We start from the raw sequence: 16,998 nt of genomic DNA, 5'->3' as shown, positions 1-16,998 counted from the left end.
TACGTCATCATTGAGTGCCGCCGAGGAACCTTATTTCTTTTACTTGTGTAGCTCATATGGTGTCCCGCAATGGAAGTAAATAAGGATGAAGCGGAACGTTGTATTGATATTGCAGTTAACGCAATAAAGAGTAACCAAGTTTACAAAGCGCACCGACTTCTAGAAAAAGCACAGCGACTCTTTCCGACCGACAAGGCAAAAGGTAAGATAAATGTAGCTACTAATTTACGCTATCTAGATATCGCTACATTAGCTTATCTAACGCTAGCTAGCTATCAGCTAGTAGGACCCCTTCGGTCTAAAACCGGTAGGGTTACATGACAAGTCCGTGTTATTGCCCCTTGTTTTTACATCTTGGATATTGTCGCCTCAAACTACCTAAGACCCGTTTCATGACGTATTATTGGTTGCTTTGACTTTATGTAGCCTCAAAATATGTTCTAACTAATTATAAGTAGGTTCTGTCGAATTGTCTTAGCTGTGCAATTATTTGAATTTGCTAGCTACGTAACTGTAGCACAGGGTGCAGTCCTGCAGGATGTAGTAGCATAAGGGCCAGTTTCCCAGACTCATTTGACCTAAATTTAGACTGAAGCTGTCCCAACGACTGTCCCTCCTTTTGTGCCAGTCCCCACTAGACCACACCTGTAGCTACTGTAGGGAAGGAATTAGAAGAGGGATGTCCAGATTAGGTCTAACCCTAATCTAACACGTCTGACTATAATATTCAAATGATTCTGCACACCAAAGATAGGTCTGCTAGGGCAGTGATGCCAACTCTAGTTCTGGAGAGCTACTCCCTTGAAGAATTTAGTCCCAAGCCTTATCTAACCCATCTTCATCAGTTTCATTGGACAGAACAAGTCACACACTCACGGATAAAAGGAATTAATTTATTAACAAAGAGAATGAAGCCAGAGTGAGAAAAACCAGAGAGAGAAAGTGAGTCCAAAAATCCAAAAACCAGTGAGGCAAAACTACAGGGAAAACAAATCCAGAGCAAAACAAAAGGCAAAAATACAACAGGATCCAAACACAATATAGGCAAAGAGAATAAACCACTCAGTAAACACGTGGTGGCAATGCTTGGCAAGGATACAGTGATAATATGAATAATAAAGATAATATGAAACAAGTGATCTCAATAGTCTTGTGAGGATGAACGATTGGTGATTGATTGAATGTTGTTCCTTGCTGTGAACGGGACTCTGGGAAGTGTAGTGATATTGATTGTTGTCGGCGCTGGGATAAACTGGTTGCGTGACAATCAGATCACTTTATCAAGGATTTCAGCAGCTGAGTATTAGATCTATAATTGTTGCAATGAAACTTTGCTAGGTGGTAGATCTCCAGAACGAGAACTGGGCACTCTTGTGTTAGAGTTTTGCAACTGGGATAGGATGGCATAGAAATTGTCACTAATGAAGACTTCCAGCCTGATATCTCACCAGAGGCTCTCATTAACATGTTCTTTTCAGTGTTGTTCTGTTCAAATATACTAATTTTCAGTATTATTGTGTTCAAATGTACTAAAAATGTTTTAAAAAGCACAAATGAAATTTCACCACAAGTGCAATATTCATACATTAAATTTTTTTATGCTTTTCTTAACTAAAACTAAGCTCAAATAATGAATATAAAATAAATAAATATACGATTGCCAAGTTAACTAAATAACTATAACATTGTCAGCAGTTCTGCTTGCTGTTCAGATTACCACTCAGATTATGTGCACATGAAATGCAGCAATAAAACAATGCACACAACATATCGAAAACACAAATGCAGGTCAACTGTAGGGATAGGTTGTTTACATCCTCCATGACTTTTTAAAAAGATAGTAATCATATTCCTGTTTGGAATCCTAAGAATCTTATGTGAATAAGGCTAGGCTCATTTACACATATGTATGTAGACTTGTTTTTGGTGGTTAAACTGGTAGCTTTTATTCTCCTTTAACACATGGTGTGTGCAGCATTGTTGGCGTCTCTGCAGCAGAATGGACATCCCCCCACTCCCAGCAATTCTGCAGGAAGCAGAGAAACTCCTTCAGATTTACAGGAAAGCTCTGACAACCACAGAATTCAAGAGGACACGGGCACTGACTCAGCCAAATCTTACACCACAGAACAAGTGGATGCTGTCAAAAGGTGCTCTCAGTGAATTGGTTTATTAGTATGCATATTGAAGTTTTCATCTTTTAAACCACCATGGATTCTTATTTCATTTTAAAATAAAATATAGCTATATTTTATATTCTATTAACAGTGTCAGTGGGGCAAGGAACGGCCTTAGTCACTCTGACTAAGGGAGGCCTATGTGGGTTTACGTTTAAAGAAGTGTATGTGTCTCGTTTAAATGTGAGCTTGCAGGGGAGGTACTAGACCTCGATGTTGAGCCTTCTGGAGGTGTTGTGGGCTTAATTCAGTGAAACACAGATGAAGGGATGTGCCTACCTGTTGACCCCTGTGATGATGTGGTTTTTAGTATGAGATGAGTGGGCTGGATGCTATGTAAAACTTTGATTGACACAGCCTATTTGATGCCTTATCCTATGTATAATTACGAGATATATAAGGTCTTGATTAACTGGCTCAGGTGTCTTATATCCAGTCTCTGCAACATGATAGATCCCCTGCTCTGAAACTGGGCAGTCCTGTCTTCATCTAATTTGTCTTGCCATGTGTTCTGTACTATGCCAACTGAAGAGGATTTTTTGTTAAATTACTCCTAGAGTGATGCATGTACAAGTATTTTGGTTATGTGGTCATATGTAAAAGATGTTTGCCTTTCATGTCTTAATGACCAGAGCCACCCTGCATGTTCAAAGTGAGATGGATGTAGGACATTGGCACTTTAGTCCACATTTCTTTTTCTGTACCTCTTAACAAATTTATTTTATAACATTGTCTGTGGTTGAGAATGCTGCTATGGATTTGATTTGAAGTTAATTCAAATAAAGGACCTATTGAGAGTTTGTACTTGTTTTCTGCTCTCTTGCCTCTTAAGTTATTTTCTCTTCTTGGCAGGATAAAACAATGTAAAAACTACTATGAGATTCTTGGAGTACAGAAAGATGCTTCAGATGATGACCTTAAAAAAGCATACAGGAAATTGGCGCTCAAGTTCCATCCTGATAAGAATCATGCCCCAGGGGCTACAGAAGCATTTAAGGGTAAGCCTAATGGTTTGACAGTATTTTGATGATCTCTTTATTTATTTTTTGCAGAGCAAAATATCCCCATGATACTTAATGTGCTGTCAACAGGACTGACAAAACAATTGTGTTAGAATGTTTTGCAAGCTTAAACTGGGTTTAATTTACCTGTCTTGATTGAACTAACTGCTAGGCACAACTTCTTTTTAATGGCTCATTTATTACACTGCTATGTTTGTTCATTAATGGTTGTCCCGTGGAGCCATTGGGAATGCATACGCAGTGCTGTCGAACCCAGAGAAGAAGCGTCTGTATGACGAGTATGGGGAGGTGCGAGCCCATGCTGGCAGACACAGTCATTCTAATGAAGACTTCCAGCCCGATATCTCACCAGAGGATCTCTTTAACATGTTCTTTGGAGGAGGATTTCCCTCTAGTAAGTTTGTGTGTTTGTGTGCGTGTGATTGTGTTTCTTTTTCATCTTTCTTGTCCCTTCTGAGAAACACACAGCATATGTATCATTATCAAGCCTGTCCTACAGTAAATGAAGTGCTAGACCAGAGATATTACAACTGAATAATTTTGGGGCTACTTTTGTAAAGTGCATTGTTTGTATGTATGTGTGTGAGTGAGTGAGAGAGAGAGAGAGAGTGATGTGCAAATAGAAAGTAATGTAGTAATGTGTATTATGTTGGGCTGGGACAAGTTAAGTGAGTGCATGCTTGTCAGTGTATGTCAGAGAGAGCTTATTTACATGGAGCAAAAATGAGAGTACAGTTACAACATAATGGGCTAACCGGTATAATCAACGTCTAACGTTACCAGTGACAATAATGCTTATAATACTCTAAGTTCTAAAAGGATATGTGCAAAATAACTGCCCTGGTTTAATAGTACTGCATTTTCAACTACAGTTTCAGCGACTCATTCAGGTTTCACGTTTCTTAACATACACTGCATCTAAGAGTTCTACTTATTGGTATCAAATAACAGTGGACACGATCTGGTTAAGTATGCAGATTTACTGAAGTATGCAGATTTACTAAATGAAGCCTGTGCTCTTTCAGGTAACGTTCACATGTACAGCAATGGCCGAATGCACTTCAGTCAACGGCGTGGTGAGAGGAGAGAGCAGAGAGGTGTAAGTAGAGCATCCCTTAACAGAACCTGGCTCTCAGTAGACCACACTAAAGCCTTTTGGGACTTTGAATCTGGGAAGTGGCTCTTTGAAGTGTTTCACAGTTCTGTATCATTGGAAGATTAATGCTCCATATACTCCATATACTGCTATCTATGATTTTTATGTGTTCTATCAAATGAAAATGACCCATGCTCAAAGCCCTTATCTGTGAAACAGTTATACTTTATAATACTTTATACTTGTTGGAAACTATGGAGTTATTAAAAAGATAAAGATTGGCTGCAAAAGCTGGACTACTATATTAAATGCATCATTGGAGTTGCCTGTGATGTCCCTCAAACCCCACAAAAGCTTAGTCAGTGGGTAGGTGAAGACGGGCTGTAAACTAAGTGCTGGGGTTGGTACATTTTATCAGGTTTGTGTGTCGCACGGACGTTAAGCATGGAGGCTTAATGAGGTTGGATTGTAGGTGCGCAGAGGTCAATTTCCTTCCAGGCAAAAGTGGGAATAGCTCTATTAGGTTTGCGAAGGAAGGGCAGAGTGATTTTGGTCAGACACAAGAGAGCAGTAGCAGTAAATGTGATGAAGCGGAAGACTGAATTGGTAGCAGATATAGGTGGGCAACTTCATGTTACAGTGTACTGCATTAACTTTGGTGAGGTTAGACAAGGTCCTATATTTGGAGGGTGAGCAAGTATTTTATTTTATTGATCTAACAGTACCTTTGAGGATGTAATTGAGGAAGCTTTTGAAAGAAAGAAGCTGAAATATGCAGACTTTGTGGCAGAGGTGAGGGAACATGATTTGCAGGCATATATTAGGCCAATAGAGATAGGGATTAGAGCATTTATAGCCATGTTTCTTAATGCTACTTCTGTTTTTTGTATTGGCGTTCACTGAGAGCATCATTAAAGGAGTTCCCCACGAAATAGCTTAAAGGGCTAGTCAGTTCCTGTGGCACAGGAGGTCACAGGTGAGTTGGGGGGATATATGATAATGTTATGACTGTTGGAACCGGTGGCACTGAGCATGCTTTAACAGTACCAGTGGGACGTATAATGCCCTTAGTCACTGTGTAGGCTAATAAGAATTTGTTTGTTTGTTTGTTTACAAGTCCATGGTTGTTTAACTATGTAGAAATGGTGACACTGTGCATGCATTAATGGCGACAGAGGTGCTTCATATGGCCTTAGTCACTGGAGAGGCCACTATTGTATCTGTTGTGGTATTATGCTTACTACAAAGTGGGCTTGGAGGGGAGTGGGTCTGGGATGCCAGATCTCACTGTTGAGCCTTCTGGAGGTGTCATAGGCTTCATTCAGCAAAACACAGGAGAAGGAGGGTGACTATTTGACAACCCCAATGAAAAGCTCCAGTGTGGGTTTATCTGTTGCTGAGGTAAGTACGGTGAATGGGGGTGGGGGTGATAGCTCAACCTTTATGTAATCCCTAATGTCTTGGCAAATGTAAGTAACATCTTAACGTGTATAATTGCATTGTCAATCCATTGAATAGGTAGAACTGTTAACAACTCTTTGCTTAACCTGAGGTAACTTCTTCCTGTCATAAGCTCATCTTTTAATTAAGAAACTGTAATGGCAAAATTCTCACATCTACAGTACTATTTCAAAACATGGCTAGCATTGCAGGCTTATAGCCATTTTGCTTGAACTCGTAGGACTAATGTCTCCCAGTATCACCATAATCACCACATAATTATCTTCTGGCCACAGTAGGTATTCTATAGGGTCTCCAAAACCACTCATTTTTAGTGACACCATTGCAGTTTTTGATTAGGTTATTTGGGGGAGTATAGAATTTGGGATCTTGCTGTATTGATATGAGCAGGATTTGTAACCACAGTTACAAGATGGTGCTACCAGACTTTAGTAAGGTTTTAACAGTAGAGGGAGGCAGTGAGCTGTTAAGCGATCTGATTCAGCATACTAGCTCTGGTTTCAGTGGAGTGATTGCTCAGGCATGAAACCTGAATCTATAGTCATTTTACCATTTTGTAACATAATCTTTTTCTGTCTTATTGATATGTACATGATAATTTTGCTCTTTAAGGCTGTTGTAATTAGCCATAATGCTATTTTGGGGGTATACACCATATGTAGGTGTATGTGTTATTACTGGTTAAATTTTTTTTGGCGGGGGGGGGGTGTAATTTGCTTTTTTGAAATGCCTTTGTTTTTTTTTGTTTTTTTTGGGGGGGGTGTTTGTTTTTTAGCTAAAGCTGTCAAGACATTGTTGGGGTCTTTGGTATTGGTTATTGGACAAGTTTCTTGTCAGGATTACAGTTAGGTTTTGTGAGGGTTAAGGTTAGGTTCAGATTTAGGATTATTGATAGTTATACAGTAGTTTAGGATCAACCATGTAAGTGTGTCTGTGTCTGTGTTGTTGCAGGGCGGCTTGACTCTCTTCGTACAGCTCATGCCCCTCCTTATCCTTGTAATCGTGTCTGCTCTTAGCCAGATGTTGGTGGCCGAGCCTCCCTATAGCTTGACCCTCAGACCGTAAGCACACATACACACACGTACCCAAACACACAAATTTACGCACACACATGCCACTAGTGCCATCATTCAAGGTTTAATTATACTTATCAGGTTTCTTTCCCATATCAAGTGTGCACATGCCAAGTGTTTATGCCTCCATTCGCATGTGCACTCACTCGCTCACACCTTTGCTAGCCTGTCCCAGCCTTTCTGGGCGGACATGCGAGTGTGTGGGCAGGGATGGGCAGGCAGGCATTTGAGCATTTGTGTGGGTGCGTGGGCATGTGGGCATGTGGAAGGGGCAGTGGAGCGGGCGGGCAGGCAGTCAGGTGTGTGAGCGCATTGGTGGGGGGCAGGTGGGTGTTCGCACAGGTAGGGGCAGGAGGGTGGGTGGGTTATACATGCAGGTGCGTGCACGTGCGTGCATGCACGTGTGTGCGCGTGCGTGTGTGTATGTGTCCTCCACTCTCACTCTTTCATGTCTATTCCCTCAAACACATATGCTCAGTGATCCCTTAAGAAATTTTGAGCAACTTTTCTCCACAACTTTCCATGAGTCCACGCATGTATTCCTTGCTATCTTATCCCTATTCACAGTCTATTTAGTACTGTTCACAGTCTATTTAGGAGCATACAGTACATTGTAAAAGTCTTTGGCACAAAAGCAATGAAGCTATCTATCTGGGCAGTAAGTGTTTATTTTCATATAAAACGCATGTATATAACAAATACTGTAATGATAAAGCAATAATGCAAATTTTAAAAAACTGTTAAAGGCAATTAAACATAACAAAAATTTGTCTTTTTGTTGGAAAGTACAGGTAGATGTGTCCTGCTAGGCATTTCTTTCATACAGTGCCCTCCAATACTTTAAGGCCCATTTTACCCCTTGCCCCCATCACTTAGCCCTCCCTGCCATTTTGCAGGTTCACGTGTAGGGGAAGGGTTTCCCAATTTTTGTTGAGATAAGAGTAGGGCGAAATGTTAGGGCTACATGGCTACTTAACCGCATCAGTGAAGATTGGCAGTGCCTAGACAGCACCACTAGTAGCCTGGTAATGAAGGAAATTGAAATTGAAGTTGTAAACTGCAGGTAATCGCAAATGGATGCCTATAGTTCACCCAAGAAAGATCACCACAGCTGAGGACGGCGTATTAGAAATGTATGGTGAAAACTCATCAAGGGTAGTCCCATTTCGTAGGGGAAGATCTTAACCACTACCCATGGAAACTCAGTTCCAAGGGGCAAGTAGGACACTCGCAAACAAGGGGTACGGGTAAAAATAAGAAATGAGACACACTAACATGTCCCTTTTAGCCCACAAAAAGGTCATGCTCATTCACCATCACAGTGACTTCAAGCACACTGAAGCACCAGAAAGACCTGTATCTGTCCACTTAGAGAATGTGAAAAGTGGAACCCCACTGCGGAAAAAATGAAGCTCTGTGGGATCACAGGGAAACGAATCAAAGAATCAAATGAAGAAGCTTTGGAGAATTTATCATGGTGCTGCAAGTAGCTCTGCTGATTTTGATACTGTTTTATATGTTTCTCTCACCACAAAAGGCTAAGTGAGGAAAACCAGGGGAGAAGAAGATTAGCTTTTATAGGAGGTTGGGAAAAAAGGAGAGAGCAAGTCATGGTGCAAACAGTGTGTGACTCCATCTCTGCCTACCCCAGAGGAGGGTGTAAAGTAGAATTGAGCCATTAGTTTGTGCCTTATTGATCCTGCCTGTACACTCTGCAGAGCTGTGGAAAGGACCATGCGGACGTGAAGGTTGTGTGGCCATAGTGTGATAGGGGGCTGACCAGGGTTTGTGTGCTGATGCCATCACCTTGCTCATCAATAGCTAATCTCATGCAACAGGTAACTGGCCTCTTACAGTTCCAGCAGAAATGGCTGGTTCGGCTAGTCAGATGTAAAACAAGGCCACCTCACTTTATAGAACGCCGAGTACTAGGCTAAGCTTATTGATCAATTTCAAGCTGATGCAGGCCTTTTAGCAAGTAGGTTTTCACACTCTGCTTCAATTTGGCCTAGATGTGGCCCTTGATGTCTTTTATGTGAAAAGAACTTTAAAAGTATTATCTAAACAAATGTTGTTATTATTATTATTAATAATAATAATAATAATAATAATAATAATAATAACAATAATAATAATAATAATAATATAATTTTCTTGTATTCTAACAGTAGGAAAGGATGTCTTCCTTAGGAATACTCTACATTTTTAGAAGCAAAACCATCTGTAAAACTGTATTGTCTACACAAATAAACGTTTAAAATCTGTTTTAGGTCATTCTTTTACTGTGTGCTGCGCCTGTAGTCATGCTGGACAGTTTCTGACCCCTGAACTTTCCACTTTGGCTCTGACTAATCACTGTACTTGTAGATTTCAACTGAAACCTCACCATGGTTCCTTGGTCAGGCCATCTCCTCCACACCTCTCTGTGCAGCATGACAATTATGGTGAAAGAGACAAACCTTGCCCAGCATTGAGAAAGTAGGGTCATCATCTATGACCTCTGTACTGTCCACTTTAACCCTAACGGCCTATCACATGCAGCTTGTGTTGCGGAGAAAATGATTTATGCGTCTTTCTCCTTTCCACTTGTTGTCACCCACTTATTCACATCGTCTCATTTCAACCTCTCTTGTTCTACCAGTACATGTATATGATATGATATGATATGATATGATATGATATGATATGATATGATATGATTTCATTCTGGAAATAATGCACTGGATCTGTCTGGTAGAACTCTCCACCAACTATGAAAAAAGTCTTGACAGCTATCTATCCTACCTCAACATGCCTCTGGTTAACGATATAAAAAAGATTTTTCTGCAGATCTTTCATCAAATTTCATTTTGCTAAAGCATCACATCCAGAAGATAGGGCCACCAGGTTATTCAGGTTTATTGTTCTGTTGTGCAGGTCAGTGGGCCACACACACAAGCGGTTGACGGAGACTCTGCGTGTGCCATACTACGTGAGCGAGCGCTTCAGCCAGGAGCACAACAGTGTGAGTCTGAGGCAGGTGGAGCGTGATGTGGAGGACGAGTACATCTCCATGCTCCGGGACAACTGCTGGAGGGAGAAGCAACAGAGTGCGTTCCTCCTTCACAACAGCCTTTCAACAGCATGCTATCGCCTATGTTCAATTAAGTTTTTTTGAGGTTGATGGCCGACAAAAGGCCATACTTTGTTTCTTCTCAGAGGCTTACCATGCAGAGCTTTAATCTTACTTGGGTAACATCCTGATCTGATGATAGAGGTTGATCCAGATCACTAAACACCACCAGTTATGAAACTTTGTGCTGATGCATAAAATGTTGAGCTGTATAACAACATTTTCCTGAACAGCAGCAGAAATGTGATGAATCTTCTCAGTATCTGTAGATTAATGATAGCTTCAAAACAGATACGGCTGGGTTTTTTTTTTATGTTTTGCTTATTGCCCAGTATAACCACTGCACTTCAGACCTTAATCTAAACCCTCAACATAGCCAATCTGGTGATAACAATAAATTATTGTTAAATGACTTTGGTAAAACCTCACCATTAACTCCAGTTTTGTGTCGCACAAGTGATTTTGTCTCTTAGGATCATTATCCAGGCAATGACTAAATTCTGCTCTGAAAATACAAGAAGAAGGATTTATACATTGTAATTTAATCCAAGGCCTGCATGTGTCTGAACAATGGTCCACACCTGCTTAATTAGTTAGAGAAATTAGTATATTGATGCTTCATTAATGTACATTCTAGAATATGGGTATGGTTGACTGAATTTTTTTTTTTCTGCACAAATTTTTTCTACAGCAGTAAAAGGGTTTTTTCAGGATTTTAGAAGCTGGAGTGTCTTGGTGATTCACCAGAGCTGGTTGGAGCTGGTTACTCTCCATGTGTTAACTCATATTGCACTTCCTTTTGATTCACAATGTTTGTCATCATTTTTGTTGCTTCATCATCAGTTTTACTCATCAGACAAACATGCACAGCTGTAATTGCCTAGTAGCCTAGTAGTATTTCTCCTGGGAACATACTAACTGCCGCAATTTCAAAATTTTCCCTACCTTGGATCCCCAGTCCAGTTCATCAACTAATTATCAAGATCATGAGCTGTTTTGGTGCATGAAAAATTGTTCAGGATTGTGGGTTCCTAGAACTTGTATCAAGAACCATTGCTTTTAACCAAGTGTTTAAAATTTTAAACCCTTCAGAAATAGGAAACCTTTGGTGTGAGACAAGCCAGTTATCAGCTGGGCTCTATCTATATTGATGAGGGCAGTGTATATTTACTCAGGAACTGAATAAACACATTATCAACTGCTGCTTATTCCTGTGTCAAAGCGATTGAGAGATCCATAGCATTTTGTATGGTATGTCATGATTTTTTGCATGTGTTTTTCCTTTTTTCGATACAGTAGGTGATTCGAGTTTTTGTCTTCTCATAAGATGATGCTGTGTGCTGTAAATGCAGGCTGTCTTTTCCCATTGCTCTGTGGTTGTATGTTTGTGCGTACATTCTGCAGAGGACGGTTTGCTATACCGCGCACGCTATTTTGGGGATGCAGAGCTGTACCAGAGGGCCCAGAGAATGGCCACTCCTTCCTGCTCCAGGCTGGCCAAGGTTCAGGCTTCTCTCCATGGATAAACTGATGCCAGTCTGTGCAGGTGGGTGAGACATCTGCTATGTTCTGCAGCATCTGCTTTAACAAAACCACTGTAGCTAAACCCTCAATAGTCCAGTAATGTTTCTTTGCCAAGTTCTCTACTGTGTCGTATCCTCTTTCAGTCTCTTAAGTAAATGGTGTGCTTTCAGTGGCCTGAAAAGCTTGACCCAGTTACTGGGGGGCAGGTGAGGATCATTGTCAGTGGGAGATGGATGTACAGCCCCACCATACTGTGTGCTTGATCCTGTTCTCTCTCTCTCTCTCTCTCTCTCTCTCGTCATCTCAGACCATTGCAGGTTTTTGCATCTTGGATTTAACTGTCATATAGGGAGGAATAATATATATATATATTAAAATATCTAAAAATCTTTCTGCCCATATTGTAGTTTGTTTTTTCTTTTTTTGTAGGTTTCAAATACAATCTTCCTGTTAGAGAAGATCACCATATACAGTAAACGGAATGCTGGCCACCTGTGACAGAATATCAGACAACAGAAGAGAATTCAAACTGATTTTGTCAGTGTGTGAGAAAGTGTCACAGATGCATGTCTTCATTAGGGAGAATCCACTGCTATAATGATTTTAGAAAGCTCAGGATCTTCCTCTAGCCTCCATTTATTACTGAGCAGATAATCCTGCTACAAGAATGTTGCATTTTTGTTGTTGCGTCATTTATAGTTCATAGATCATGACCTAGTCACTTTTGTATTAATTTATAATTGATAACCATGCATTCATCTCTGCAGGGGTTTTATTTATTTGGTTGGTTAAATAAGCTTTAACTGTTTAAGATTTGCAAGTTTTGCCACTAGAACTTAAAATGGCTGCTCTATTCTGTTAGTATTTATTCAATGGATTGGTCTTTTTTTTAAGATTTATATTCTGAACAATAAAAAAATGTATTTGTGCCACTGCTCTATTCACCACCCCAGTGAGTGCTTTTGGATGTTTGGAATATGTGTACAGGGTGGGGGAGGGAGAGACTGTCTATATTTCAGGAAGGGTAGGACTGTGAGTGAGTGCGTGCATTTGCGTATGTGTGTGCGCGTGAGTCATGTAAGCTGTTGGAGTTTGGCAGGCGGCTGGGATTTCACTGTAAGCTAAAACATGCAGAGGCTCACGTTCACTAGCAGCCTTCCTGTCAACCGGATCATCATGTGCCTGTAGCCATATCCCCCTCCAACTGGTCTCTGCTGGATTTGCGCTTGAGTAGAATAGTCTCTTCATTTTGTACCTTTGCTCTCCCACTTCAGATATTGGTGCCAATCAAAAAAGTAGTTTATTATAGCTCGTACTAATGCTGCACTTAAAACCTACCAGTTTTTACTTTGTGAAAGTTTGATCTAGCCTTAAAAAAAAACAAAACAGTAAGGTCATAAGCAGTGCATATATCACATGGTGACAATTAGGCTACTTACAACTGAAGGCACACTTGACTAGCCTAGCTAGCAATTATTAAAGCTTTTATTCAGAAAGGTGGATTATCACCTGAATCTATTCTAATTCTAATTTTTCTGCAGTACATCTTAGCTTTTGGTGAGCCTTTAAAAAATGCACTTTTATCTGGAATCAACAGGTCATCGGAATCTTATTTAAGGCCAAAATTCAGTAATTTAGATACACCTTCAAAAAAGGTAGTTACTATTCTAATTTTCCCAAAAGTATGCAAAGCTTCTTGCAGAAATACTGCTTGTTTTTGCATCACATTTAGTCATTTGTCTCATGAATGTGAGAAAGATAAAGATTTCTTCAAAATATAATTTTATTTTTCTGTATGTTCTGAAATGGACATACAAATTTTAGCAGTATTTGAATATCAAACAAATAAGGATGCACAGAAGAATATGCATGACAGTGAAGTAAAAAAAAAAAGCAGGGGTCCAATTTCCTGAAAGTAAAATTCAGATCTGTTCACAAATGGCACTCGCTAAAAAATTTTTTAAATGATTTCCACACACAAATTACATTTACAAAATTACAGTAGCTGCCATATCTGGTTTCCATAGAAACTGAGGTAAGTATTTCAAAGCAGTCAAATAAAATAGCACCTGTCAAGTTAAAAAACTGCCTGGAAGAAGTGCAATTTATGAACTCAGTAATCCAAAATGCCCCAAAACAGCAACTGTCCAATACATGAATGTATAATTGGTAAACAATTTGTATAGGCTATATTGTTTTTATACACAGCTCATGAAAAATCATACAGAGATCCATTTCCAGGTAAACTGTAAATGTAAATTTCCCTCAAGTAATCAAACAATGTCAATTCAGTCCTCAGGTGAGAACAGCTCTTCTGTAACTAAAAAGGTATAGTTCACAGCGTGCAAGACAGCTATTCAAGGTCCAGGGAGTAGAGTTCATCTTTTACTTTCAACATTCTTCTATAAGAAGCTCTTCAGAGCTGTACAGTTTCCTTTTGATCACCCTGAAGCCAGTGCTAAGTTTAAGTGCGTGTCTTACACCTGGAGCAGAGGGTGACTTGGTAGTAAATAGGCCCTGAAGTTTAGGCCAAAATCCTCCCGATTCCAGTCTCAGTACAAGTGTTAGTTGAAAGGTAGGGACGAGATAAGGGTCCGCTGCTATCTGCCCTGCATTCTGCCAGGTTCCCCCCTGTTCCACACAAAGATCAATCAGCGCCCCCCGCAGGCCGCATGGCTCACTCGCAGCCAGATGTACTAGTTCCTGCCCTATGTGCTCCAGAAGTTTCTCGGGAATGAGGAGTTTGGAGCAGTGAAGGGTGCAATCTTTCGCCTCAGTCAGACTACTGGCAATCAGCTGCACAACTTCTTTACACAGGCTCTCCTCCGTTGGATCGTAAAACATCTCACTGTCGACACTGGATAAGTCAGGCAGAGATAATGAACCTGAAAAAGAAATTAAAACGATTACGTTGACACTGCTTATTAACACGCCAAATGGAAAACTATCGGTACGCAACCTCTGAACTGTAGCTATGTTTTCACCATTCTACCTATAAATTTGTCATTCAGACAGGAGCAGCTATTTAAGAGCTCATCGACAGGGAACGGAGTAAAGTTACAGACAAAAGAGAGCTTAATACCTGTATCCGACACATCGTCTCTGCTGCAGGTATCCGAATCGAAGTCTAAGCTGTGATTGCTGCTTACGCCTCCAAACTCGCCGAGTTTCTGGACCAGTCTGCTCCAGGATAAGCGCTTTGTCGAAGCGTCAGCTTCAGGTGAAGAGGGGAAGCTGCCGTCCTCCGAAGAAAGACTCGCACTCAGTTGTTTATGCATTGTTGATTTCAGGGATTTGATCGGATCTGTTCACTCCGATTGTGGTTCGTTTAAAATATCTACAGAGTAGAGGAAATAGGAAAATTTAAGATGTGGCTACAGGGAGGACATAGCCAATGCACTTGTTATTTATTAAACAAAAAAGATGCTGGCTAAAGGCTGTCAGGCAAAAAAAAAGAAAGTTGGTTAACTAGCACAACGATCAAAACAGCGAATACACTTATGACTTATTCTGTCTGAAAAAAACAGTTAGCTATGCTAACTATAAATGAAGTGTTCGGTTGTAGCTAGGTAGGGTTGTAGTTACAATTAAACTAGGTCAGCTAACGCTAACTAACTGATCCTGGAAGCAAGATAGTTGCAGTAGCCTTTACAGAAATGAATGAAAGAAAAACAATTATTCCACAAGAATAAAATTATATTTAAAATCAACACTCACCAAGATCGAGTACTAAAAATATGTTGCCGATGCCTCTCCAGTTTTGTTAGCTAATTATATCGCTAATTTCCCACGAATTAAAAAGTGCTTTAACAAAGACGTCGGACTCAGTGCTCGTGTCTGCCTTCTGCAAACACTGATGTCATGAACGAGAACAAAGCTATTTAAACAGCTCAGCAGCAGTATCAACTAGACACGCCCCTCAACGGCTCCGCGTCCAATCAGCTGTTAGCACACGTTCTGAACGTTCCACTTTGCCCGGTAACATAACGCAGATCTCAAGCACTAACTTACCCATTGTCTGTTGAGGGCAGAAAGAAAACCGCGAGTGTTTTCCGTTTCACGTAGGACAAGCCTGGGCAATGCTTCACGTCGTGTCTGGCTGTATCTTATTTGCATTAATATTGATGCTTTGCATCTGACAACATTTTTAGATTACTATGTTATGCACATTTAGAGTATATATAGGGTGGCCAGACGTCCAGTTTGAGGCCGGACAGTCCGGTTTTTCAGATCCCAGTCCTCGAGATCAAATTGTTCAGCAGTGTTACCGAACTACATAAGTTATGGTTTTAATTTTCTGTGTTGTACTGTCATATACCCGTCCGCCAATGTCCTCCTTTTGGGAGGACTGATGTTCTCTTTTTAAGATTTATTGCATTGGCCACCGTAAATCCAGTGTGATTGTGTGAAGCGTATGGGACTGCCAGTCATTTTAATGCATCTGACACAGCACAGCATAGGCTATTGTACATAGAACATAGCACACAAGTATAATTTCCAATATCAGAACTGAACTGATAGCAACTGATGACATTTTGTGTTATATACATAAAAGAACTTCTAAAATGATGGCTGGAACCCTTCTCATTAACTGCAGAAAAAAATAAATAAATTATATATATATATATATATATATATATATATATATATATATATATATATATATATATATATATATATATATATATATATATATATATATATATAACTGTCCATTACATTACCATATAAGCATTGGGCCACAGATCAGGCAGTTATCAGTGTAAAATAAGGTACAAACTGCTGTCTAATTAGTAGGCTGTGATACTCTATTATATTACTAAGGACACTTTTCTGAGTAGACAACTAAAGCACTTTTATAAGTTGCTCTGGATACGAGTATCTTCTAGAGTATCTTCCACAAATTTAAATGTGAATTACTGCATATCTTAGTCTTCTTCTTAAGGTAGTGGCTATCCCTGTGAATGTTCAAGGATTGATCTTAAGGGGGAGTGTTTCACCAAGACAGGTTTCTCTGTTAGATGGACAGCATAAGCAAAAAGTAAAGTCTATTTGCAGAAAAGGCAAAGAATATTTATACTGGACAGCCTTTATATTTGACTTAAGATGGCCAGTTTACTGAAAATACTACAGAAAAGTAAATATTTTCAGTATCTTTTAGTGTATCTCAGGTTGAAAATGAAAGGACAAGCTAAGGGTCTGTACTGATTTGCAACCACCCATAGCACCGCTTGTGGATTCAGTGTTCAGCATGATGCAATACTGCATGGTCCAATATGCATCAGCATTCAGTTACCAAAGTTAATCAGATGACGCTGCAAGAACCTATAAGGCTCTCCCTGACAAAACTGTAGTCCTGAGATAATTGGCCGTAAAGTGCTTAAACGCCATAAGATTGATTCAGATTTATCTAGTACTATAGTTAAAATCAGATACTTAATATATTAGACACAAGATGGGAGATTGTCTTATGTAAAGTAATTAGAATGAAATGTATCACTTTTGTTATACATTTCTGCTGCCACAGTCTTTG

The 16,998-nt window shown here is 39.9% G+C and overlaps 2 protein-coding genes across 2 annotated transcripts; one reads left to right on the top strand and one right to left on the bottom strand.

Moving 5' to 3' along the window:
* The first annotated feature begins 16 nt into the window (after positions 1–16).
* On the top strand, positions 17–12,405 carry dnajb12b (DnaJ heat shock protein family (Hsp40) member B12b). The gene is made up of 9 exons (XM_027002624.3): positions 17–202; positions 1,976–2,150; positions 3,030–3,175; positions 3,420–3,593; positions 4,225–4,298; positions 6,708–6,817; positions 9,746–9,918; positions 11,346–11,487; positions 11,895–12,405. Exons 1-8 carry the CDS (start codon positions 70–72, stop codon positions 11,465–11,467), a joined length of 1,107 nt encoding a protein of 368 aa, XP_026858425.2. The 5' UTR covers positions 17–69; the 3' UTR covers positions 11,468–11,487; positions 11,895–12,405.
* Positions 12,406–13,230: 825 nt separating this feature from the next.
* ddit4 (DNA-damage-inducible transcript 4) lies at positions 13,231–15,339 on the bottom strand. The gene is made up of 3 exons (XM_027002667.3): positions 15,183–15,339; positions 14,548–14,802; positions 13,231–14,350 (listed from the first exon to the last, which is right to left on the bottom strand). The coding sequence occupies exons 2-3, from the start codon at positions 14,741–14,743 to the stop codon at positions 13,857–13,859; spliced, it is 690 nt and encodes a 229-aa protein (XP_026858468.1). The 5' UTR covers positions 14,744–14,802; positions 15,183–15,339; the 3' UTR covers positions 13,231–13,856.
* Positions 15,340–16,998: the final 1,659 nt, after the last annotated feature.

Source organism: Electrophorus electricus, chromosome 15 (genome assembly GCF_041902795.1).
Source record: "Electrophorus electricus isolate QZ-2024a chromosome 15, ASM4190279v1, whole genome shotgun sequence".
Lineage (NCBI taxonomy): Eukaryota > Metazoa > Chordata > Actinopteri > Gymnotiformes > Gymnotidae > Electrophorus > Electrophorus electricus.
Note: the sequence above shows the minus strand (reverse complement) of the source record. Positions and strands in the feature narration are given on the sequence as shown.